Consider the following 25,890-nt stretch of genomic DNA (forward strand, 5'->3'; position numbering starts at 1 on the left):
GAAAGGGCAGGGAAATCTGTCATTGCAGTCTGTGAAAGGGCCTACATAACAGGCGCAAGACAATAAAACTTTCAGTGGTATGTGATTGATTCAGCCTTTAAAGCCAGTGCTTTTTACAGTAGAAGGTACACGAAAGGGGTACCTTTTTCTGCCAAAAATGGAAAATAGAAGGGTAACGGGTTCAACCTCGGGGCGGAGCCTCCCGGTATAAATATTTCTTCAGTACCTTCCCCACCGGGCGAGGACATCTCTTCTATGCTTAGCGTTGTGTGCTTCAAACTGCAGTATGCCATTGTCTCCTTTAGCGTTAGTTTAGGGGTAACGTGCACCTAGTCCGCCTACCGTGATGAAACATTTCCTTATTTACTTGAAGCTACAATAGATGTTACGAGAAGAAGTAAATACTTTACTACACGAGAAAAGGAGCCCCTGATAACTGCAGCATGCCGTTATATTTACATAGCCTACATAGTCCCCCATTTTTCCTCAGGGATAGTAGAGCGAGCGAAACGCGAGCGCGCGTGAAAATCACCTCACGCGAGAAAAGGCGACTACTCGTAGTCTATATTTATACGTCCTACTCACCTAGCATCAGACACAATGTTATATATAGAAGTTCTCATACATTTTTCTTTACTAGGAGCCGATTTCCTGTTTACGTACGTGGTCGCGCTTGCCTACCAGAATTGTGTTTACCAAACAGAACGAAAACAGAGCCTAATCTCAGGTTATGACGTCCTATTTGAGTATTCACATTTCTTTTGTATCAGTCTGCTATATAGTTTTGATTAACTTATTCCCACTGGGGATTATCAACCCCTGTAATCCATCAACTTCGAAACATTCCTATATTCGAAGACATCACAGGCTAATACCAAGTAACTGCGAACTTGATTGTGCCTGTCTCGGCAACATCCGGTCGGAACACTGAATAATCGAGGGAAAGAAAAACACGATTTTGATCAGAATTGGCTATCGTCCCCAAAGTGGATAGTGATTGTTAACCACGCAATCGAGTTGTTATACTTTACCGTACATTTTCTCGCTTCGATATGTGTAAATCAGTTTAAAGAGAGTGGCTGGCTTGGGTATAAAGGGACTTATGGTCCCGGGGGGGTACTCCCATACATTACCTATACAGGTATGTGCCGCCTAAAGGGGTCGTGATTTTGAAGCTCCTGATTTAGAACGGGGTATCCATTTCAGAGGCGCAGTCAATTGAGTGTCGCAGATACGCTTATGTGGCAAAACGGACTCTGGTTGCATTGGCCACGGAAACACAAGGTTTCGGCCCGTTTTCTAGAAGACCCTCAGTACCAGCCCACGTTCGATTTATAAAAATTCTAACATGACTCCGAGACTTTCCGGTCATTTTTTTATATTTGGTTTGGTTTTCTTTGTGCTCAAGTCTTCTTCTGGGATTTGCGGGACAATGGAGTCGTGAAAAATTTCGATCCGATTTTGACCCGAAAGCCTCGAAGCCATGTTACAATTTTATTATATTGAACGCGGGCTAATGGCCAGTGGAAACTGAGGGCGCGATCCATTCAACCAAAATTTCCGGAAATTTCGGTCTAAAACTCAATGGATCGGTTCGGTCCAACCGGAAAAGTTTCGAAAAAACGGGGCCACCTTTTGAGGTGGACCACTTTTCCCGGTCGGACCGGTCGGAATTTTGGTTGAATGGATCGCGCCCTCAGAAAACATATGCGCACAGTAAACCACAGGAGACCCGGGGGTTAAACCCTGGGGACGAGGTTGCATGAGCAAAAATGGCGGAAGATTTGACATAACTTCACGATTAGGATTTTTCATAACCAGCTGACGATATGAAGAGATGCAAATCACATTCTAAGAGAAGAACTATTGTTCCTGACTCTCACGTAATAAATGAAGTACAAAATGTGTTACGGGGTCGAATTTTTCATGGCGATATTCCGCTAGACTTGCGTGGTTTAGAAGAGCAAAAGAGGTAAGCAAACTGATTTGGACATAAAGGATGTTGTACGCCCCGTTGAAGAGAAGTCTCATACCAGTTTTTGCACTCTCGATTTAATCTCTTATCCTTAAACTGCTTAGCTCTGCACACTGAAGTTCACTAAACTTTGACTGTGAGGCAAAAAACCTGGTATGACATTCTGCTCTACATATTAGTTCGTTTCTCCAGGACGTTAAATGTCGATAATTTCGATAGTAGATTAAAATCGATCGTTGTCCATAAAAGTCAAAACTAATCAATCGACAGACATCGGAAATCGATTTAAGTCGGTCATCAAATCTCATGTGATTATCGATTTCTATCGAAATTGGTGATAGAGTTCGATTCTATCTGAAAACTATTGGTAGTTTAAAAAGGGGATCAGAGGCAATAGTTTCAATATCCGTTTGAAAATTTTGAACAAGTCATCTGTTTGAAAAGGGTTGACAACAGCTGTTCTCAGAAAGGTCTCAGAAGTCGATCGAAACTGATAACCTGTCCATAGATCTTTGTGATTATCGACTTTTATCAACAAAGATAACTAATCAACAACAATTAAGGTCAAGTCTCTCTAAGACGGACACCTTTGAGACCGGCACTAAGTGTCCGTCTTAGAGAGATGTCCATCTTATAGAGAGTGAAATAAAGGCAGTAAAGAAAGGCAGGGACCAACTCTACGTGTCTGTTTTACAAAGGTGTCTGACAAATATCAAGCACTATCCATTTATCGACTAGCTTTCTGAGGATCAATTTCGATCAACATGTAATGTCCTGCTTTCTTACGCCTTGTGGTCGTATCTAGATCTGTTCTGTTTATGGTTCCTCTGACCTATTTACCAATCATTTCAATACAAGTCATTTTGATACAAATTTATTCAGTGGAGGTGTAAATGATTGCACATACTTGGCGTAAAGAACAAAGAGTATTCACCTGAATTCTTTTTCTTTTTCACGTGCAAACAAAACTTTTGTGCAATTTCACTGCTTGAGTTTGCATCGAAACGGCTGGTATTGAAACAACCGGTTTCCCTATTTATACTCCAAAATTTTCTTGAGAGAGTTAAGTAGCACTTCTGTAACACTGTAACTTGTGTGGAAATATGCAAAACACAAACTGTGGATAAATTACATTTTTTGCAACTAGACTACCAGTACAGAATACAGGGCCATATTGTAAGGAGTGTAACAAGCCATACAATTAACAGAAATGGTTATTATAATTCAGTAAGATGGGAGCAAGTGGCTCTGTATTCTATTGTTTTGACTAAATATTTCCTCATAGTGAGTGTCTCTAAGAGTGAAAAAAAAAATGCACTTTTTATTTGAGTGTCAATGTATTAAGCACGAAAGTACTAATAGGGGACACTGTATTTTACGTCTCCAACTGGAGACGGTACCGCCATTTTACGTGGTCATCCGAGCCACGCAAAGGTCTAGCCTGTTGCAGTGCAAAGGGAGCACCTTCATTTCTCGGTTCTTTTAAGACCCTGAGTATTGGTCCGGCCCCAGGAATCGAACCCACGACCTCCTGCTCTGCAGTCAACACACTCTACCAACTGAGCTGACACTGCCGCAGTTACACTGCCGTGGTGAATAGACTGAATAGCTTCATGCATAATTGGTTTCATTTCATTCCTTTCTTCTTTGTCACCAGGGAGTTGTTAGATCTGATAAAGAGGTGTGCACAATGTGGTGAAAGTAACTCTGTTTTACTGATTGGTCCAAGAGGTAGTGGAAAGTCACTGGTAAGAACTCTGTCAAAGTTCTGTAATGCAGTGAAACTCTTGCTAATTGTCTGTCATATAAGAGCCATTCCAGCTTTGCTTACAAAAATCACAGTTTTTTTGTCATTGTAGTTTACATCGATTCTGTGCTGCAGCAACTACTGAACTTCAATTCCTTGGATTCTTTGCTCTACCTATGGCAGGGCTGTGCTCTAGCAGTGCCCAGTGGCCCTTGGCGCCTAACTTTTGCCCTCGGGTGACTGGAAAATCTCAGATTTTTCTTACAAATCATAAATTATGCCGGGCACCCTAGATTTTACAGTTTCAGAGCACTGTGCTCCCTTCAATTTTCTTTAGAGCACAGCCTTACTATGGGATTGCAGATTAAAGAAACCGAGAATTTCCATTGCTTTATCTTCAGCTTGTCAAGACCATTCTGGAGGATTTATATAAAACAAAAGGGGTGAAACAAAACATGTTGGAAGTTCATTTAAATGGTAAGATCGTGTAGCATGATACATCATATTGCCTTGGGCACTAAAACTCAAAAAAGGAGAAAAAGGAAAAATGAGAACAGTCAAGCCTCCATGTGCGACCACCTTTTGTAAGTGACCACTTCTCTAAAACACCCAACTTTTCCTGGTCAAAGTCTGATCAGAACCTGACCTAAACAACTACCTTTCATAAGCAAACATGAGCACATTTTAGCTTATGGTTAATTTAGTTTTCCGTTACTTTCAAGGAGCCCAAAATTGTGACCTCCTTTAATTAATTCACATTCTTTCATGAAGGCATGAACCAATCAGAAGTCGAGGACAGTTTCCAGCTGGCTTCTGATTGGATTAAATCTGCACAAGAGAATGTGAATAATTTACACACTTTTGGGTTCCTTGCTGTAATCTCTTGTAAGGAATCACACATGGTATAGTCTCTTTCTCCGTATGTACTACACCACTTAAATTATACAAAAAACTGTCAGTGACAACATGGAACTACATGTATATGTTACAAGTGAAATTAAATTCAGGTGCAAATTTTTTAACCTAGGTTGACTCTCTATTTCCTTTGTCTTGTAGCCCTAATTTATTATTCATGAATCAGGGCTAGGGGACAAATTTTCACCTGAATTTAATTTTGTCCTGTAACATACATGTGTATACGTAACTTAGAAATTGCATACAATAAATTTACGCCAAAAAGTAGATGTGTCAGGACTTTTTCTTGAAAGAGAGTCCCTGTGGTTTGATTCTTATAAACGACCACCTCCTCCCATAAGCAACCACTAAATCTTTCAATTTTGGGAGGTTCAACAGTATTTCATCTCAGAAACCAGTGGTTGTGAAACAACATGTATGGATAGACTTGGTATAAACTAGGCCACTCACTGGTTTTAGTAAAATCCAACTAGTGGTTTATTATCAATGCTGCTTTCTGATTGGCTGAGCTACTACTAGGCTATATGTTATAGCCCACTAGTTACGAAAAGCGCTGGCTTTGAAAACCAAAACAATGGCAGCTGAATCGCATTTTTGCTAGCTAAAGTTGTTTTGTCTCAATATTTTTGACCAACTAGTTGGATTTTACAAAAACAATATTATTCCTCTCACCTTCATGGCCTCTGAGTCAATAGCCCATGGGGCCGAAGGCCGAATGGGCTATTGACTCTGACCCCCTTCGGGCTCATTCAACTTGGGTTTGAATGACTTGATAATGAGCTGGCCAATTGCTGTGGATGATTGTTATTATTATTTTTTTTTTTTTTTATATATATATATAATGTACATAATGTAGCAAAAGTGATTTTCATGCATGGTCATCTGAAATCCTCAGATTCAGGTGTAAAACCTCTGTTGCCAAGAGAAGACAGCCAAAATTTGTGATGCCACTAGTTTCTTCACTAAATGACGGCTGACAAGATCTTGATAGTGCTTCTGTTTGGTCATGCCACTCAGGAAATTTGTTTCAACCCAATCAGAAGCCCTACCCCAGGGCTCTTTTGAGGCTGGATGCTTATTAACTATTCCTACCTATGGGGTGGGCGCTTATTCAAGGTGGATGCTAATTTGAGGTTAGGCACTTAATCTAAGAAATAATAATTATTATGGTATTGATCGTTAGGCTTGGTGCAAACAGATGACAGATCAGCTTTGTTGCAAATAACAAGGCAGCTACAACTAGAAAACACAGTGGGAGACAAAGTATTTGTAAGTATTTTAATAACAGTATGATATTTGAGAATTTAAGGAAAGCTTCAACAAAACCTGGATTGGATTGGATAAGATCACAGCGTCGTAGCTAGTATGAGGCCAACCGAGGCACTCGCCTCGGTAAACTTTTGACGAATTTCGCCGATCATTTTTATTTTACATAAGCGATCATCGGATATTTTTAACGCATCATGATATTACAAAGAATTCAGCAATTCAGTCAATATACTATGAAAAAATTACCATATCATCGATCTCAAGGGGCTACGTACGTTAACTCAAATTTTTTTTGAACAAATACTGATCAAAACCATTGGCGAGGTTAACGGTCACCCAGATTATGTAGCTTGTTTCTGATTATTGCTTTTTAAATTCCACTTAAATTAACTCGAAAAAAAGTTACCGAAAGGCCCAGAAAACGCTGCAAATCGCATTTCCGAGAGACTAAAGTTCAAAATTTCTCGGGGGGGGGGGGGGGGGCATGCCCCTGAACCCCCCTAGGAACTCCCGCCTGCCTCAGTTGGCCGTTTGGTCTGGCTACGGCACTGGATCAAACCCCTTAACTTGCATAGTTCATCAGGGCTGTGCTCTAGCAGAGCCCGGTGGCCCCTGGTGCCCAACTTTTGCTCCTGAGTGACTAGAAAATCTCAGATTTTTCATACAAATCATATGCTGGGACAGGTTCAGAGCACTGGGCACCCTTTAATTTTCCTTAGAGCACAGCCCTGTTCATAAATCTTGAAAAGGTCCTTGAAAAGTACTTGATTTCTTTATTTGGTCTTAAAAAGTCCTTGAAATTCTCAACCTTGTCTACACCAGACAACTTTTTCTATAAAATTAGATTATTTTGCCGAGGAAAATTAGGCTCATCCGCGGTATATAAGAACCTGTGAAACTCACGCGTAATGTAAAACATTTTGGTGCATGAACAATATTTTAGTTCTGTTTCTTTATTTCAAATGCTATTCTGTACCTCAGATGCAATTGCAAGTCATACCCAGTTATTTTGCAAAGTCTTGTTGAAATTTGTTTGTCTGAAGTTGTACGAACCATGTAAATGACAAATATTGAGGGGCAGAGTGGCAACCATTGATCCAGTCTAGTCCAGTCCATGTTTGTTCACTTGTTTTGCTCTGGTTTTGAGTCAAATCCAGGATGGACTGGAACACAGTAGATGACATGTTGCTGCAACACATTCTGGCAGCCAACTACTCCTTGTGAACAGCAACAAATTGCAGCGACAAATCACTGTGCATGTACTGGAAAATATTTGCGAAAATCTTTGTCCCTGTGATTGAAATTTTCTTGTTGCGATAAATCAAACAAAACCAAATCTATTTGAATTTGAGCAGCTTGTTGCAGTGGCAAAATTCTGTGTCAACCAGTAAACACAAAGCAATTTGTCGCAATGTAGGTGACACTAGGCGACCTGTCAGGTAATATGTTCCAATCTTTACATCAACCTTTAATTAATTTTCAGGGCTCCTTTGCTGAAAACCTAGTCTTCTTACTAGATGCACTGAAAAGTGGTGGGTGTTTATATTCATCTGCTGGAAAAAGGACTTTATAATAAATGACTTGATAATAATGTCAAAATTGTCTCCTTGTCTTAGGAGCAACCATCAGGCAATTTTGAATGAGAATCTAGCAAATGAACCTTCTTTGTGTTTATCGTCCTAACCATCTCACAAATATTGGAGGCATGTGTGGCCGAGTGGTTAACACCTTGAACTCCAGATTTGAAGGTCTGGGGTCGCGTTGTTTCCTTAGACAAGGAACTTTGCCTCACTTTGTCTCTCTTCATCCAGGTGTATATAAATGGGTACTGGTGTGGGGTAACCCTGCGATGGACTAGCATCCTGTCCAGGGGGGAGTAGCAATACTCCTAGGTACTTCGTGCTAATAAAATTGGAAATAAGCTCCGGCCATTTGGACCTTTGGCTCGTATGCGCCTTTAACTTACCATCTCACAAACAGTGTACATTGCAAGTACACGTAAGGAAGTATACTTGTCACCTTATACAGTTGACCCTCCATTAAGTAGCCACCCTCAGGGTAACAGCAAGTCGCTGCTTGATGAAGGGTGGCTTCTCAATAGAGTTCATCAGAAATTAGCATTATATTTAGCAGAAATATACTTTATTCTGAAACAAACACCTTCAGGGGCTTGTGACAACTTTCACCCAAGAGATAGCTCTTATGTTACAAAGAAGCAAATTATTCTCAAAATGTTATGATGAAGTTCTCCCAGCTTGACACAAACTACACCATAAACTACTGGCATGAACTTTATAACCAGAAAAGGTGGACGTGCTTATACAGTAACAATAAAAACAACAGAATACGTACTGGTCCATAAACATTTGCCAATTTCTATCTCTGGCTGTATTTTTCTTCATCACAGTTTCAAAACAAAACCAAACATATGCTTAGAATAATTATTATTCTATTCTATATTATACATTATTCTTTCTTTTGCATTGTAAAATAATAGGCCACTTGCACTAAGGGGTCACGTGACCAATGCTTCCTTTAAACAATGAGTTGGAATCTTGCTGATGCCAAAAATTGACAGAGCACCTAAAAATTATCTTACACCCGAAATTTTAGAGGAAACGCATTTAAGGGAGATAATTTATGGCACTTTAATTTTTCAACAAAGTGGTATGATTTGTATTGGCCGCCATGTTGGAGGGCATACTCTTGCCCTCCAACATGGCGGCCAAAACTACTTTTTGCTTATATCTTGTTAAACTTCTGATAGTTAGGCTCAGATGTGCTGTAAACGTTACCATATCATGTTTTCCACATTTTCCTTGAAGTTTAACTGCAAAATTTGTGTTCAGAAGGAGGTAATTAGTAATTTCAAAAATCACATTTTGGTCACGTGACCAGCTACGAACTTACTCATTTTAAGAAAACGGTGCAGGTTTGAAAAACCAAATTACCATTATTTTGTTTAAGATATGACCCACTAATCGTTTTTCGAAGGAAAATCATATAACTTTCATTTTCACAAAAATGATGTCACATGACCTCTTAGTGCAAATGGCCTATAGGTTACCAGTTATATATTTATGTATATATTTATTAAAAACTGAATCATTGGATAATGCAATATTCTAGAGTTCTTATTGGCTTTAGCCATCTTGGTGTATGAGCCTTTATACCATGTTCTCCAAATATGGTAACTGTACATGTCTGCTCAAAATTAAAAACAAGCTGAAAATTGGTTGTTTTAACAAATAAAGTGGGGAAGAATTCTCAATATTTTGTAGGCATTTTTAATAAAACAATTATTCCACTCGCACTTATTGGATATGAGATGATTATAGCCAACTTAGCGCTACGTGTCTTATTGGCTATCTACCATCTGATATCCAAAGGGCACTCTTGGAATAATTGTTAAATAATATACATTTTTAATTATCTTAGTTGAGCAGATGAAGAGCCTCTCAGTGGATATGCTGGAATAACTTAGCCATTATCATTGTTGTTATTATTATTATTATTATTATTATTATTATTATTATTATTATTATTGTTATTGGAATTATTCTATTCTTTTTGGGATTACTAACTGCTTCAAAGGGCATGGCTGCCTAATGGTTTAAAGTTCACTATAGTTTGTATTTACAGGTGGCCAGGATAGTCAGTCAGTCCTGTTTATTCTGGATGAGTTTGACTTGTTTACAAACCACAAAAATCAGTCATTGCTATACAACCTGTTTGATGTGTCACAGTCTGCCCAGACTCCCATCTGTGTAATCGGGCTCACTTGTAGGCTGGTAAGTCTGTGCTGAAATGCATAATATTGTTAGTGTATTGTTGTTCCTTCTTTAAGTACAGTGATTGACTAGAAGAGCATTACATGCACCATAAATATAAAGGCCTCTTCAGCTTTTATTAGATACCCCTCTCTAATAAATGCCCCATGTGACAATATTATTACTCCACAATACCAGTAAATGGCAAAAAGGAGCAAAATCATTCAATTTATTTACGCAGTTTCTTGCTTGTTTAACAATGGGTTGTGCATTGCGTCTTGTTCAGTGTCAAGTTCAAAGTAAGGATAGGTTAACTATGACAACACAATGACCCTGAACAAAGATTCTGACTTCAAAGTTGAGATTTGAAAGAGAATATGGATCTCTAGATGACCTAGACGTATTATGGATGGACTGGATATTCTGCTATTTAAGAACTCTCCTCATATTTTTGCCGAAAGCATGTTACTTTTGTGGAGCTTGTTACAGCTAATGAGAATTATTTCTTCTTTTTTTTAAAATGCCCCCTCTTGGACCCCTAAAATTAAGTAAATGCCCCTGGCATCTACATATAGATCATGCATATATTATAAGTCCTGTTTTTTTGCCTGAAGGATGTTGTAGAACTTCTTGAGAAGAGGGTGAAGTCCAGGTTTTCACACAGACAGATCCATCTTTTTAACTCAGGGACATTTGATGATTATCTTGAAGTTGTTAGGTAAGTATATTATTAAATTATGGCAGTTGTTAGGGTAGATAGTATTTACTGAGTTCATTTCAAACATTTTACAGTCTTTATCCTGAATAACTGATATTTTTAGTGGCAAAAAGTACGATTATCTTCCAAGAAACATAAGGGGTGGATGCAGGTTTTTGTAAGGGTGGCTGGTACCAATCGACCACAAACAAAACGTGAAGTTTAATTTGTCCTGTGGCATCCCCTAAATGTGCCGTTGTGAAAGGATGTTGAATAGGAACCCTTAACACCGCAAATTCTCATCATGCCACAAAATACAATGTAGATTTTCTGGCAGAATGCAACATTATACATAGCATGAAAATAAAGTGCAAATAAAACTTTTGTAACAAACATGTTCGTTTGCCAAAAGGGGGGGAGGGATGGTTAGCCACCTAATCCACCTTCCCTGGTTCCACCCCTGAACATGGGTTTAAAATTTGGAGTTTTTGCTTCTATCACAATCGACAAAATGAATATACAGTTGTAGTGTTCTAAAGCATAAGTTAACAATTTTTTGTTTACATTATAGATCTGTTTTAACATTACCATCAAGCTTTAAAGACAGACAATTTGTTCAAGCCTGGAGTACCCATGTTGCAGTAAGAATCTGAAAGTTTGTTCAGTAAAATTGAGAAATAGTACTATCTGAAAGTAATTTTTAACCTGTCAGTCAGTAGTAAGCATTTCCAGTTGAGTTATTGCACAAAAATGGTGCAAGAGCAAAAGAAGTGGAAGATTGAAGGAGGAGATGGAGGGGGAAAGAGCAAATGCTTGCCTACAAACCCCACGATTCTGATATTTCTCATTGCAGTTCATTTGTATATATTGACAGCTTGTCAACATAGGAGCCAGTAACATGAATAACAGACAGAATAGATTACCAGATTTGTAAAGTTAACTTTGTTCTCTTTAAAACATGCTCCACACAAAAGCAGAAAACTATAATTTTATATTAAAACCTAGCTTAATGATACAAAAGGATTGAACTCACAGTTTTTCAGAATCATAGGGTTTGCAGGCAAGCGTTTCCTTCTTTCCCCTCCCCCTCCCCCTTCATCCCTCCTTTTTTGTCCTGTCCCAACTTTCTCAACTAACTCACATGGAGACACTTGCTTTACAGGCTAAGTAACTTGAAATGGGAGTGCCCATTACTCAACTTATGAAATATTTTGATTTTTTTCTTCATTTTGTGTTTAAAGGATCTGTTAGAAGACAGTTCTTCACGGGCGGTTCTCAAGAGACAATTCAGCATTGCAAAGGACATTAGAAGTTTACATCAACTTCTAGTGAGTAACTGAACTAAAAAATTAATCATTCTAAATTCCTGTCTTGTACAAAATAGACCCACTCAAATAACCTGGTCAAAAACACACTCAACAAAGAACCAGTTTGCTGCAAAACTGAATATGGAGTTAATAAAAGCTTTTCATCATTTTTCTGTCTGTCAATTAAGGTACAGTGGGATCCTGGGGAATCCCTAAAACCTCCTTAGGCGGTTGAAAAAGTCTAGGGTAACTATTAGAGTGTTTCACTGGGGAAGGAAAGTAAGTTTTAATTTGAATTATCAGGAGGCTCAGGAAACTGAGGGTTTGAAAAATTAGGATTCTATTGTCAGTATACCATTTTAAAATAATATAGAATTGTTAGTAACAGTAAGTTAAGTGAGGTTCAGAATACTAGTTTCGAATTTTTTTTTTCAAGCACTGTTTTTCGTACAGGGTATTAATATTATTTTGTAAATTGCTTTGGTCTGTTGCTTGCTAATAACCTTTTATTTCCAGTAACTATAATTACAAAATCTTAATACAATGGCTATGTTGTATGTTCTTTGCTTTTGACTGGAATCCATAAATGCTCGTTTTTTAGGCCTTTCCAGTTTGCAGCCTTTGTCCAGATCACCCATTTATTGACCCCAAGGATCTAGTTGATGCACAGCTAAAGATGGGAGTGGATTGCAAGACAGCGATGTTGTGTGGTGGGTGTTCTTTATGTTCATGTTTTGCTCTACAGTGAATAAAAGAACTTGAAAAAATTCAAGCTTGACCAGGAATCAAACTCTGACCTTTGTGATGACCGGACGCAACACTCTATCCACTCTATCTGTGTATGAGGTCATACAGTTGTAATATACTGTACCTGATGGTGGAAATGACATGAATTGAAATATCTGAAATGAATCATATTATTTTGAGCTGCAGATAAAGATATGAAAGTGAACATGATCTCCGTAGTAGACTGAACAACCTAAGTGGTTGTAAAATAAGAAAAATTAACCTTGACTTAGTGCTGGTCAGTTGGTTTAAAATCCTTTAAGCCCCAGTATCCACATACAAATCCTCCAAACTGATCTCTATACATTTCCTTAAGGAATTAGTTGAGAGAATGTGGTAGATCAAAGCATTTTCTCTTAGGTGATTATTTCATCAATTCTCACAACCTTTTCTCTTGACTATGTATGGATATTGTTAGGAGAAAATAGATGTTTGTCACTTTGGAACTTAAAGGGTTCAAGGAGATTGGGTTCAGATTTTGTTCGTGGGAATGGGGTGGTGGTAAAAATTATATGCTTCAGTCAATCCTCTTTACACTGGCTTCTTTGGGGACTGTGGTAAGGAACCATTGTTGAGAGATGGCCATTATGGGGAGGGAAGGAGTAACACAACACCAGTTTGGGACAAGGACTGACATGTAAATATTTTCAAAAAGCCTACCAAAATATAAAAGAAAAATCAAAAGCATAGAACCAACATAATAGACAGAGGGATTGATCAATAGATAGATAGACAGACATGTGGAAAGAGAGACAGATGGATGGACGGACAAACAGACAGACAGATGGAAGGACAGATGGACAGAAAGACTGACAGACAGACAGACAGATAGACCTGTAGAAAGACCTCCATACAGTCTGACAGACAGACTGACAGACAGAATGAATAAATAATGAAATGAATCACCATTTCAAATGAGACAATTGGGCATTGCTTACATTATTTAAATAATTGTAGTTGATCTTACCTAAAGTGATAATTTCTTTTGATTAAACATCAAAAATGCGGACAAGAATTTCTAGGTTCTCAAAGAAACCTTTTTTACAATTCAGAGGTCTATAAGCTGGCACTACGACATTAACAGCCTTGCTGTTCAGCTTGATAATTTCAACACTCAGCATAATAAAGAAAGTCAGACAGACAGACAGGCAAATTGTCATAGGGATACATAGGCAGACCGACAGACAGGCAGACAAAGTCAAAGGGTTGTAGTGAGTACATAATAATGTACATCATTTACTTTTAAGTTACCTTTTGGCACACAACTTAGTGCCTGTTGCCATTGCAGAGAGTTTGCCAGCCATTATAGAGAGGTTAAAACAAAATCAAATATATGGGGCTGTCCACTGGGACAAATGTCATCATGTAGCAAAGAGACAGCCAATCAGACATGAGGCACCTCAACTGCAAACAGCAATGGTAATTCATTTGTTGTTTTGAAGTTTGCTCGCATGCCCTGAACTTTTATAGTGATTGGTTAGTTACACACAATTGACTAGTCTGAATCAAATCAAAGTGTTCATAGTTCATAGATCAGTACCTGGCCTTACTGTTACTGTTAACTTTATTTTTACTCTGAGGGAGCCCAATGTCTATAAGCCTCATGGTTTCTTTTTGGACTTCCTTGCCACTTTCATTTGCTTTTGTGTAACTCTCTTGTTTTATCGTTATTTGTATTTTGTGGTAAATCAAATAAAGTTACAAAGTTACCATAGTGGCTGGGATGCTTTGAGTCAGGACATGTTGCTTAACTATGTACTGTCTCATTGCTTCTTGCAGGTGTTTCAGTGCTGGAGCTGTGCCTCATCATTGCCATGAAGCATCTGACAACATTGCATGAAGGAGAGCCTTTCAATTTTGAGATGGTCTACAAAGGTATATAGAATATTTGGCTCTTCATAGTAATAGTGAAAAACAGTGCAAAGGCCATGAAAAACTGGTTTTGTCAGTGGAGTTCTAACACAAGAAAATGACTGACTATTTTCTTTTTTCAGAATAAAAGAATATAGGTACCATAATAGAGAGGTCATATGATAGGGGGTACCATGCTAGGATAAACTTGACCACTCTAGGAAATGTAAAATAAAAATTTTCTCAATATGTCTATAGCTTCCGTCAGTGTCAAAATTCATTAGGGCAATCAATAGGGCTGTCCTCTTTTTCTACTGTGTGAATTATCTTGCCTGAACAGGAAACAAAATTTACAGTCAGTTTTTGACCAGCATTGCCTCAGAGAGATGGGGTGGAATGCAGGCTTAAAAAATGACAGTGTCTCTAATTGTAGTCTGGCTGCATAGCAAACAAAAGTTGCTGATCATGAATAGGTCATGCAGCTTTAAAAAAGGAAATCATCTCTAACTCGTTACTACTGTAAATCTGTATACTATGTGTGCAAGAAGGACAGCATGAGCTCCATTAAGTGATAGTCTGTGTTTAAAAAATATTTTTAGCTAAGTTATTAAAATGTGTAATGATGTTTTTATGTTAGTAACTTCAATGTGCTTATCCTTTTTTCTTCTGTTAATTCATTTTGGTATTTTTAGGTATATAATGTCATACCATTAAAAGTTAAATATTCAGTTGTCTTATTTCACTTCATCAGCACTGTTTCTACTAAAGAAATTAAACAATTTTTAATTTTGCAGAATATCAGAAATTTTCCCAGAAGAAAGGGCATGCTGTTCAGTCGTTTGAAAAACCTGTTGTTTTGAAGGTAATTCTTGTTGATTGTATTAAAGCCATTAAAACCTTATTTTAGAACAAGGGGAGAGGTGTGTAAGATTAGGGTACTGAATTTCCTAATTCCCATACTATCCTGTTTCCTACCCCCCTTGTCCAATACTATCCTGGTTTCTACCCCCTGATCCCATGCCATCCTGGTGTTTACCCCCTGATCCCATACCATCCTGGTTTCTACAACCTGATCCCATACTATCCCGGTTTCTACCCCCTGATCCCATACCAGCTTGATTCCTACCCCCTGATTCCATAACATCCTGGTCCCTACCCCCTGATCCCATACCATCCTGGTTTCTACCCCTGATCCTATAGTATCCTGGTTCCTACCCCCTGATGATTCCATATCATCCTGGTTCCTACCCCCTTGTGTCATACCAACCTGTTTTCTAACTCCTGGCCTCATACCGTCCTGTTTCCTATCCCTTGCTCCCATAACATCCTGGTTCCTATCCCCTGGTCCTATGCCCTCCTGGATTCTACCCCCTAATCCTATACCATACTGCTTCCTACACCCTTGTCTCATAACATCTTGGTTCTTACCTCTCTGATGATCCCATACTGTCCAGGTTCCTATCAGGTCCCATTTCATTCTGGTTCCTACCCCCCCCCCCCCCCGTTCCCATACCAATCTGGTTCTTACCCCCTGCTCCCATACCACCTTGGTTCCTACCCCTTTCTCCCAATCCTGGTTCCTACTTCCTTTCTTCCATATCATCCTAGTTCCTACTCCCTACTACCATACCATTCTTGTTCTCACTCCCTGCTCCCATACGATCTTGGTTCCTACCCCTTTGTCCCATATCATCCTGGTTCCTACTCCCTGCTCCCATACCATTCTTGTCCTTACCCTCTGCTCCCACATAATCCTGGTTCCTACTCCCTTCTCCCATATCATCCTGGTTCCAACCCCCTGCTCCCATACCATCCTTGTCCTTACCTGGACCTCCTTGTTCTCCCTGCTTTCTTACCATCCTAGTTCCTACTCCTTGGTTGGTGGTCCCAGCTGGCTTTTAACCCTGTAAGATGTTGACTTCTGCCATGCACGTAGAAAAGTAGACAGTGTACTTGACAGTTTCCCTCCACCCACTGTGGCTCTTACTCAGTATCTGAAAAAAGAGAAAACCAATAACTGATTTTATGAATGATTAATTTTGCTTTATTCTGTTAATGTCTGTTGTTAAAATGTTTTTTGTAGTATTGTAAATGTAATTATATAATGTGATTATCAAAAAATATATTTTTAAAATTATTTTTTTAAAAAAGAACTAATTTTTTTCTCAGACCCCGATTTTTGTTTTTCACCTCTTGCACCTTGGGAATCCGTCAATTCCTGCCCTCAGCCTTCCTTACCTCCTATAGACTTCCCTGATCCACATACCTCCAGTCTTTGACTTCTCATCTCTCCAGCCCTACTGAATTGTATATTAAGCCCCTTTCCTCTACTTACATGCAAGTAAGTCACGTGCAGGCTTTTAAAGCAATCATGAAACATTGATTTGTTTAGTATTTTCTTTAAGTTGATGAATTACAAATAAATGCAGTTTTTGAAAAAGATGTTTTATAGGAAAACCTCGGAAAAAATAATTCACAATATTAATCAATGCATTAATTCATTGTATATCTGATAAATAGGTCTATATCTGTAAATCATTGTATATCTGATAAATATAAGTGATTTCCAATAAAAATCATTATAATTTCCTGAAAATTGAATTGAATGTCAATATCGTTCCTTTCCTCGACAGCGAAGACAAGTCTTGAACTATCTGCAGAATAGGGTATTTCATTACTAGTCTATTTTTGGGGTGGGGTAGAAGGGAGGCAGACTCCCACTCATAAGGAGGTAGCAATTTGATTGCCCATCTCACTTCATTCTCCAGAGAGTTAGTGTTACCAATTACAAACCTGTCCTCTCTGTGGGGCAATTAGTGCTAAGAGTTGGCCGCAACAACATAAACAGAGTAGCAGTCCCACTACCACCATTCATTGGACAAGACAACACTGCTGAATCCCCGAACCTGAACACCCATTAATTCTTTAAATCCTAATATCAGTGTAATAACAACTTCATTTGAATCTCAGAATCTTCTAGCTGGGCACTAGTGCCCTTCTTAAAATGACCGTTTAATTATTCTGTGTAGTGTTTATGGTGGCAATGTATTATAAGTAATGACACATGTTCTTGCTTTTGATGGTCTCATTTTCGATCATTAAGTGATAAGCGAAGTTCTCGGATCTGCTGACTGTTGGAACTTGCAGGATTAACCTATCAAAAAGGCCCATTAAAAAGAATGACAAAATTGTAAGCTTGTATTCCACAAACTTTCCTATGTTGTACCAGTTATACATGTGTTTTTATTTAAAAAACGTGCCACAACTCTTTGATTGAAATGACTGTAGTTTCCATATTTTTCCTTCAATGTTATCCCTGATTTTCTGTCGGCGCAGCGCAGATATATTTATTTAATAGGTCGACATTGCTGTGATCACTTTTTATAACGTGCTCTTAGCTTTTGATATATGAAATGCAAAAATATGCGAGATCATGAAAAAAGGAATTATTGTACAGGCTTGGAGAGCTCAGTTGACTACAAATAAGAATTAAGGAGCGAAAATTAATTTTACAAATATGTCATTCTGGCCTACAGGTGGGTAGGGCGAAATCAATGCGGAATGCGGAGCCTTTTGAATGGCATCAATTTTGTGCACAGGAGAGTTACAGTGAGGAACGAACTGTACTTTTTCTTACAATCAAAGCCCCCGTATAAAAAAGCGACCACCCAAAATTTATTTGGTTATCCAATACGCCCGTGCCGGAGGTACCTTACGATCGAAGTTCAAGTGCTTGTGACCGGCAATTTAGTACAGTTTAGGATATCTTATCTGAAATACGAGTCGTGGTTTCACTGACGGTTTTAACCGTTTTTCAGTCCCAAAAAGTATCAAACGAATATCTCAGGACACATCTACAAAAATTTTCAACTCCGTTTATCTGCTCTCGGCGTCCGCCATCTTATTGTGATGGGGGGTAGTCGCTGACCGAAAAAACACTATATTAGGGCTCAATTGAGAAATAAGCCAATCAGAAGAGAAAAGATGCCGCGTGTGAACCAATCAGATTATAGCGCGCGAAACACCAACCAATCACCAGTGCACCAAACTAGCGGGAACTTCGCGGGACTGTTTGCTGTATGAAGGAAAATACAGTATAACGAGTTTTACGAAAAGGTTTCTCCGGAACCTCGCTATTTTCCTTCGTTCCTAAATGGAAGCTTTCCAAAAGCTCGAGAAAATTGGAGAAGGAACGTATGGAGTTGTGTATAAAGCAATGGACAAAGAAACCGGTAGAACGGTTGCCCTGAAAAAGATTCGCCTTGATACGTGAGTAATATGCGTAATAAACTGCGCAATTAACCGAGTTTGCTTTATTAAGATTTTCTTGTTCCTTTAGCTTGAAATATTTTATCGAGAAATAAATTTATACCTGATATTTAAAGAGCAGTATAAAAGTCATTCTGGCCCTTAGCGGCGCAGAATATAAAGTTTAGACTGAACTGAAATTTGCTCTTTCAAAAGTGGCTTTTGTTTGCTTGTTAACTGTGCTGAAAGTTCTGCTTTTTATTTTTTCAGGGAATCTGACGGTGTTCCGAGTACAGCAATAAGAGAAATATCTTTACTGAAAGAGCTAAACCACCCTAACGTAGTAAGGTATGTTGCGCATAAATATTTGGTCCTCACTGCTGTAGAATGGCTTCCTACAACGCCGACCATCAATTAAGCTTATTTACGACATAAATCATATATTAGAGTAAGTTTGTACCGTTTTCTCTTCTCCACTCGTGTATTTAAGACGAAATGTGTAGAGATAATTCTCTCTAAAGCGCCGACTAAGCATATATCGTAGTTATTTATATGAAGTCGACCTTGACATGCATGCAAGCAAGGTAGGATTTCAATGAAAATACCATGCAGATACTTATTCAAGTCATACTCAGGGGGACGTACTTCACTGGACACGAAATAAACCTTCACGATAAAAAAATAGTCATTCCATCTTCGCTTTGGTTTGTTTCAAACAAAAGAGCTCTTTTTTTAAATACCAGCATTTTACTATAAGCTACATCCGAGTGGTCGTGACTTGCTCTCCGCAGGTTAATAAAGTGATTGCGTGTGCGTTCATTCTTTAGCTCTTTTGAATGGCTTTTAAAGGCAAATTTATTTTAAATCAAATCCTAAATTCTTACTTAGCACACCCAACATCCTAAAACTTAGAGCGCAAATGTTTAAAGACTGTTGTTCATTTTCTGACCGTCGGTAATCACGAGATAAGCGAACCGTATGAAGGCGACAAAATCATTAATTCATTGTCACCTATTAGATCCACGTGTTGAGTGAAATAGCTGGTACCTTTCGTTCCAGCTTTGAGAGATTTTTGAACTCAGAAACTAACAATGAATGAAACCAGTTCTTGCATCACATTTTTGTAAAATTACTGAACACTTACAATGTAAGGTTTGTTTTTCACGATGTTTTTCTTATTATTTTGTTGCCTGGTATCTCCTTCCACCTCTATCCTAACAAACACTATTCTAGAAATTCCCTTCATTTTCGACTTCCCAGAATAGCTCCATTTTTTAAAATACCTTTGGTAAGATTTCCACACAGCCCCATACATACATGTTTTGACTCTTCATATTAAGTATTTGATGAAATAGGATGTTACTAATAAGGGCCTGTTTATTTGGAGGTGGGAGACCCCAGATAGGTGAGGTATTAAACCTGCCTGTCCATTATAATCTCTCATTTTAATTTGATCACGTTTACATGATAGGTGGGGTGATCTGCCACAGGTTACCTCACCCACCTGGGGGTCCCCCACCTCTATGTAAACAGGCCCTGAAACGGGGAACGGGAAACTGAAAAATGGCAACAAAACCTAACTCAAACCTTAGCCCCATAGGTAACTTAATTTCCAATTGTCTGCTTTGTTCTCACTTTTCAATTTGCTTTTCCCTGTGCTCATTCCCCACTCCATGTTCCCCTTAGTAACAACTGTGTAAAGTAGTATTAAATTGCTGCTTGTATGATAAATTATGGAGTTGCACAAAAAATCTTTCCAAAACTTGAGTTCCCATAAATGCTGGTGCTTATTAACTTGTAATAATTAATTTACTTTGACTTTGACAGATTGCTAGATGTTGTTCATAATGACAAAAAGCTGTTCCTTGTCTTTGAGTTCCTTGATAGGGACCTTAAAAAGTACATGGACACTTTGCCTGCAAGTGGAATTTCATTGGCTCTAGTAAAGGTGAACCAAACTGCTCCTTCAACCTGTTGAAAAATGTTTTCATGTAGTCTTAACTACAACAAATTTGTGCTATAGGTGAAGCAACATTTAGTAGATGCCCTTGAGGAATTCCCCACTGCCTGCTTAATGTAGGGTGTCCACTTAATGCAGGTTTTGATGCATAATGTAACATTAGGTTGAAATACCATTCCAATGAATGCTATGGGTCAAGGCTGGTTCTTTTATGCGGCCGAAGTAACGGTTTCATTTCCTTCAATGTAAGGGAAATAAATCTTGAATCTGCCAACTTTTTGTGGAGTGTCCCTATTTTTTGTGTTGACTTCCCATCATGAAGGTAGTAGACTGACATTACTATTGTGGAAATAAGCTGCTTCACATTAGACCTTTTAAAAAACTTACATTAAGTTAGTACCAGCTAATACTTTCACCTTTTATTTTTATTTTCAGAGCTACCTTCACCAGTTGTTAAGTGGTATAGCATTCTGTCACTCACACCGAATCCTACACAGAGATTTAAAACCCCAAAATCTTCTTATTGACTCTCGGGGATCCATAAAACTAGCTGACTTTGGGCTGGCTAGGGCAATTGGGCTTCCTGTTAGGTCATACACCCATGAGGTGGTTACTCTCTGGTACAGGGCCCCAGAAATTCTTTTAGGATGCCGCTATTACTCAACACCAGTGGATGTCTGGAGTATTGGCTGCATATTTGCAGAAATGGTTTGTAGCTCATTTTTATATCAGGAATGGATCAACACCGGTTTCCACTGTTTTCCAAAAATCGGTCATAATTTCATCAATAATTTTATTTTTACAGAGATAAACTTTCCAAGTTGAAATCTGGCCAATATCCTGTCTGATTGACTCAGAAACCCAGGAAAGGTTTCTTTAGGGAGTTATCCCAAAAAATTTCACAGGGGTTCATGCCTCCGGACCCCCCTAGAAGCTTGCGCCTTCAGTACTTGTTTGAGAAATTGGTCATTATTTTCCTAGATCAGCAGCTGTACATCTAGCTCTTTCCATCTATCAGTTTGAACAAGTACAAGTTACTTTAAAAGTAAAATTCACCAGCAGAAATGGTTTGCAGGTCATTTTTTGTATAAATTGAACTACTTATCTGTTTTAAAAGGCTAGGACATTTACTTTTGAGAAAATGTTCACCACTCTTAATGGATGTGGTCCACAAAAGGAGTTGCCATATGACAGATCTTGTTTTTTACAGATTACAAGAAGAGCACTATTTCCAGGGGACTCAGAAATTGACCAGCTGTTTCGAATATTCAGGTACTGAAGAAATGATGCCATTTTGGTAAAAGTTGTGAAGGTTTATTATGGAATTAGGAATTAAGAACTAAATGAAATGAAGCAACTTCCAAGGAGACTAAGAAATCTGTCAAAAATGAGAAAGGTGATAAAAATCATTCTCCATTATTTCCAATAATAGGAAAACAACATGTTAAGGAGCACAAAATGAGGAAAAATGAAGTTTCAGTTCCCTTACCATGCCTTTTCCTCCTGTCCCCCAAAGAAATTTGGGTTAACCTCCTTGGATTGTCTTAGAAATTAAATTCATATCTATTCTTTAAAAAGCATTACTTTTAGCCAGCACATTAATAAGTTTATAATACAAATGTGCCAGTCCCATTGATGTGTTTCAGCTGCTAAAAGTGTCTAGTTTTTATCAATATGATAGAACATTGGGCACTCCTGATGAAAAATTATGGCCTGGTGTGTCAGGTTTTCCTGATTACAAAACATCTTTTCCAAAGTGGCCAGTACAAAATCTTCTGCAAGTCATCCCTGCATTAAGTCAACCAGGTGCTGAGTTATTACAGGTAATTATAAATAAAATTATTTTTTAGTAGATCAAAATTATAAAATTGCCCATTTCCTCACTGGCATTTGGTTGCCAATCAGGGTTCCGTTCTCTACATAGTACGCTCACGGCTTTGCTTGAGGCAACAAATGCTTGCTCAGTAAACATCGACAATGGCCTTCTAAATGGCGTTGTCTTTATTGACCTTACTAAGGCATTCGACACCATTGATCATGAGATCATCTTGCGTAAGATGTCATACTTGGGTGTCGATCAGGCAGCTATAAAATGGTTCTCGTCGTACTTAAGTGGCCGAACCCAAAGATGTAATGTCAGTGGCAAACTATCATCTGCTCGTACCCTCAGTTGTGGCGTGCCGCAGGGTAGCATATTGGGTCCTTTGCTATTTTTAATTTACATTAATGATCTTCCCAACTCCCTGCGGGGCGCCGTACCAAGAATGTTTGCCGATGACACCAACCTTACGTTATCTGCTAAGACGTTAACAGAGCTTAAGCTAGCTCTAACCCCTGAATTAAATAACCTTAGCTGTTGGCTGAAAGCTAACAAGCTCAGTCTTAATGTTGCTAAAACAGAGCTAATGATTATTGGATCAAGACAAAGACTATCTGCCCAATGTGACGATGTTGAAATCAAAATTGATGACCAAATTATCAAGAGAGTCGATCATACCAAATCCTTGGGTCTTACCATAGATGCTCAACTCTCTTGGGGTAAACACGTTGAAGAGATTTGCAAGAAAGTCTCTTCAGCTATAGGCGCCCTAAAACGTGTGCGGCCCTTTATATCCAAAGAAACTGCAATTCAAATTTATAACGCTTTAATTATGCCTCATTTTGATTACTGCAGCCCCGTCTGGGACTGTTTGAGTGGTTACTTGAGTGATAAGTTCCAAAAATTACAGAATCGTGCAGCCAGAGTTATTACTAAATCACCTTTTGATGCGAGCTCAAACCACCTTCTCTCCACCCTCAGCTGGAAGAGGCTATCTCTTCGACGAAAGAAACAAAAAGCCTTAATGATGTATAAAACCATACATGACCTTGCTCCAAAATATCTACAAAGTCTTTTCTCTCAGCGTCACTCTGCTTACAACTTAAGAAACTCTGAGGGAAGGCTGACCCTGTCCAAACCAAACACCAATTATTTGAAACGAAGCTTCTCTTACAGCGGGGCCATGTTATGGAATAACTTGCCCAAAAACTTTAAAAACGCTGCATCCGTTGAGCATTTTAAGCGAAATATCAAGAAGGTAGCTGATATATCGGATTCCCACACGGCAATCATGTAAAGCAGTTGTAATTAGTTTTAGTTTTTAACTTAAGCTTAACTGATGATTTCCCGTGTTTAAATAAAGATTTACATACATACATACATAGCTGCACCACTGTAAATTGCTCATTTTGATACCTTGTTGTCTTCCTGGACAAGAAAACATCTTTGCATTATTTTTTTGTTTTGTTTTTGCCACTGATAGTGCATTGAGTTTTATGAAAAATGTAAATAATACAAAGTATTTTGGTGGATTTGTTAAACAGTGAATTATGCCCTATTAATGTAGTACATTGTATTATTATCATTAGAATTTATCAATACATTATTCAGGGTTCATCATAAGGTGGATTAAACAGTGCATGATGCTATATTAAAACATAATGCTGTACATAGGGGATATTACATGGCCCTGCAGAGATACGAAATTTCTCTTCAAGTGTTGAAAATGAGAAATTGGGTTCAAATGAGTATACTGTTATTACTTGTTGTCACAGCATTGAGTTTCAATTTGAAAGTTTAAAAGCAATCTTTCTGGAGTTAAACAGTGAGGAAAAGGGACATTTTCCGTACTCCTCTGATGCCTACAAACTGACATCATAATTTTTCTTGTCCTCACAATATAGTGCAAACTTGAGTTACTATGCTTTTTTCCTTGCAGCAAATGCTCATATACGAACCAACCAACAGAATATCAGCAAGGAATGCCTTAAGTCATCGGTTCTTCAGTGATGTTAAAAGAAGTATACCCAAATGCTAACTATTTAAGTGCAATAACATATATACATTCTGCACAATGGTTACTTTGTAGACTAGAGTCATCTCCATCATCTCTACATATATTCTACTGTTTAGCAGAACGTGTATCGTGTTCAAAACACATTGATCCTTTTGCATACGTCATCCATCCATAACATAATATTGTATCAAGAGCTCTCTGGTTTGAGCTTGCTGGACTCATGCAAGATTTACTAGCATAAAGAGTACAGCATACAAAAATAAATATTAGAAAAATTATTTTAAATAAAGTTATCAAATATCACATTCTTTTTTTCTGTCAGAGTGATTTTATGTCAATAAAGAATGCACATTTTGGAGGCTGCTCAATATTTTTCACAAATTGAAGAACTAACTTTGATAATAATGTACATACAGGATAGTGTATCCAGTGTTTCATTGTATTGTAGATACATGTATTTTCTTACTGATATCGATTGAAAACCTTCATTACTTAATTTAATGAAAAGTATTTGGGAAAGCCATTACTACTTTAAAAATGTGGTAAAGGAAGAAAATAAACAATAAAACATTTCAGAATCAATGTGTTATGTATTTTGTTTTTGAATGATACTGTAAGTTAGGCTGTCCCTGTTTAAACCTGTATCGTAGTTAGAGAATACAGATTTCAGTAGAGTTGCAACAGAACACCACTGCAGAGTGATTCCCAATATGTTTTTTTCCCACACAATGAATATTGCTATAATAAGATGCCACGGCACTTTTCCCTTCTTAATCAATTTATGTCGGAAACAAAATGAAAAAGTAGACTATCCCTCCTTTGCGCACTTCTCTCCAAATTAACGTCTTATTCAAGACTACAAACTAACGAATGTGTAGTTATTTGTCATTAATTTTGTCAGCTGTACTGGCAGTGTTGTGTCCTCATGCACAAGAAAAAAAACACATAGGCACAGATTTGCAAATACTTGTTGTTAACTAGTCCTATAGGGCACAGCTATATACTGTGCATCATATCACAGCCTTGGTATTGCAAAACAGTTGCATGTGCACTTGTTTGTCACGTATCAACTGTTCAGCTTTTACACCCACAAGCAAAACACACATTGTCAGCGTTTGCGGTCGCCTTGCCCAGCTATGTATTGTGTATCATGGCCTTTGTAGTGTTGTAGTTTGTACCATATTGTGGGAAAATGAATCACTGCTGCTCTAAAATTTCATGGCTTTTTAAAACATGAAGCTCTAATCAAAACTGAGCATCGGAAACTTTCTCTTGTGCCAACATTTTCCTCAAAATGGGTTAATGTTGTTCCTTGACTGACAAGAAATTTAATTCAGAACTCCTCCTCCTCTCCTGTTATCGAGTCTAAAACATAAGTAACATGACAAGAAAATAATGCAAATCTCTCTTTATTGTTTTTTGTACATTTGGAATACAGCAGTAGTTTCTCTTTCCTATGCTAGTCAAAAATAAAAAAACTGAGTTTCCTGCTCCAATACAATATGGAGACTGTAGGAGCATTCAGGGAC

The 25,890-nt window shown here is 38.1% G+C and overlaps 2 protein-coding genes across 2 annotated transcripts; both read left to right on the plus strand.

Moving 5' to 3' along the window:
- Positions 1-1,737: 1,737 nt before the first annotated feature.
- On the plus strand, positions 1,738-15,252 carry LOC140929820 (origin recognition complex subunit 4-like). Its single transcript, XM_073379516.1, has 12 exons — positions 1,738-1,972; positions 3,633-3,723; positions 4,124-4,199; positions 5,821-5,906; positions 7,390-7,438; positions 9,549-9,697; positions 10,291-10,394; positions 10,945-11,014; positions 11,615-11,701; positions 12,282-12,390; positions 14,246-14,341; positions 15,112-15,252. The coding sequence occupies exons 1-12, from the start codon at positions 1,830-1,832 to the stop codon at positions 15,222-15,224; spliced, it is 1,173 nt and encodes a 390-aa protein (XP_073235617.1). The 5' UTR covers positions 1,738-1,829; the 3' UTR covers positions 15,225-15,252.
- A 3,102-nt stretch (positions 15,253-18,354) lies between these two features.
- LOC140931271 (cyclin-dependent kinase 2-like) lies at positions 18,355-24,926 on the plus strand. Its single transcript, XM_073381040.1, has 7 exons — positions 18,355-18,586; positions 18,836-18,913; positions 20,393-20,513; positions 20,961-21,233; positions 21,736-21,797; positions 22,207-22,348; positions 24,284-24,926. The coding sequence occupies exons 1-7, from the start codon at positions 18,471-18,473 to the stop codon at positions 24,380-24,382; spliced, it is 891 nt and encodes a 296-aa protein (XP_073237141.1). The 5' UTR covers positions 18,355-18,470; the 3' UTR covers positions 24,383-24,926.
- The last annotated feature ends 964 nt before the right edge of the window (positions 24,927-25,890 follow it).

Source organism: Porites lutea, chromosome 3, assembly GCF_958299795.1.
Source record: "Porites lutea chromosome 3, jaPorLute2.1, whole genome shotgun sequence".
In the NCBI taxonomy this organism is placed as follows: domain Eukaryota; kingdom Metazoa; phylum Cnidaria; class Anthozoa; order Scleractinia; family Poritidae; genus Porites; species Porites lutea.

What these genes read in the sequence shown, in the direction of transcription:
- LOC140931271 (XM_073381040.1), top strand. Translation starts at nt 18,471, where the DNA reads ATGGAAGCTTTCCAAAAGCTCGAGAAAATTGGAGAAGGAACGTATGGA. An exon ending in AACCACCCTAACGTAGTAAG is followed by an intron (nt 18,914 to 20,392) that starts GTATGTTGCGCA and finishes TGACTTTGACAG; the next exon opens with ATTGCTAGATGTTGTTCATA. An exon ending in CAGCTGTTTCGAATATTCAG is followed by an intron (nt 21,798 to 22,206) that starts GTACTGAAGAAA and finishes TCAATATGATAG; the next exon opens with AACATTGGGCACTCCTGATG.
- LOC140929820 (XM_073379516.1), top strand. Translation starts at nt 1,830, where the DNA reads ATGAAGAGATGCAAATCACATTCTAAGAGAAGAACTATTGTTCCTGAC. An exon ending in CAGTGGGAGACAAAGTATTT is followed by an intron (nt 5,907 to 7,389) that starts GTAAGTATTTTA and finishes ATTAATTTTCAG; the next exon opens with GGCTCCTTTGCTGAAAACCT. An exon ending in CAAGACAGCGATGTTGTGTG is followed by an intron (nt 12,391 to 14,245) that starts GTGGGTGTTCTT and finishes TGCTTCTTGCAG; the next exon opens with GTGTTTCAGTGCTGGAGCTG.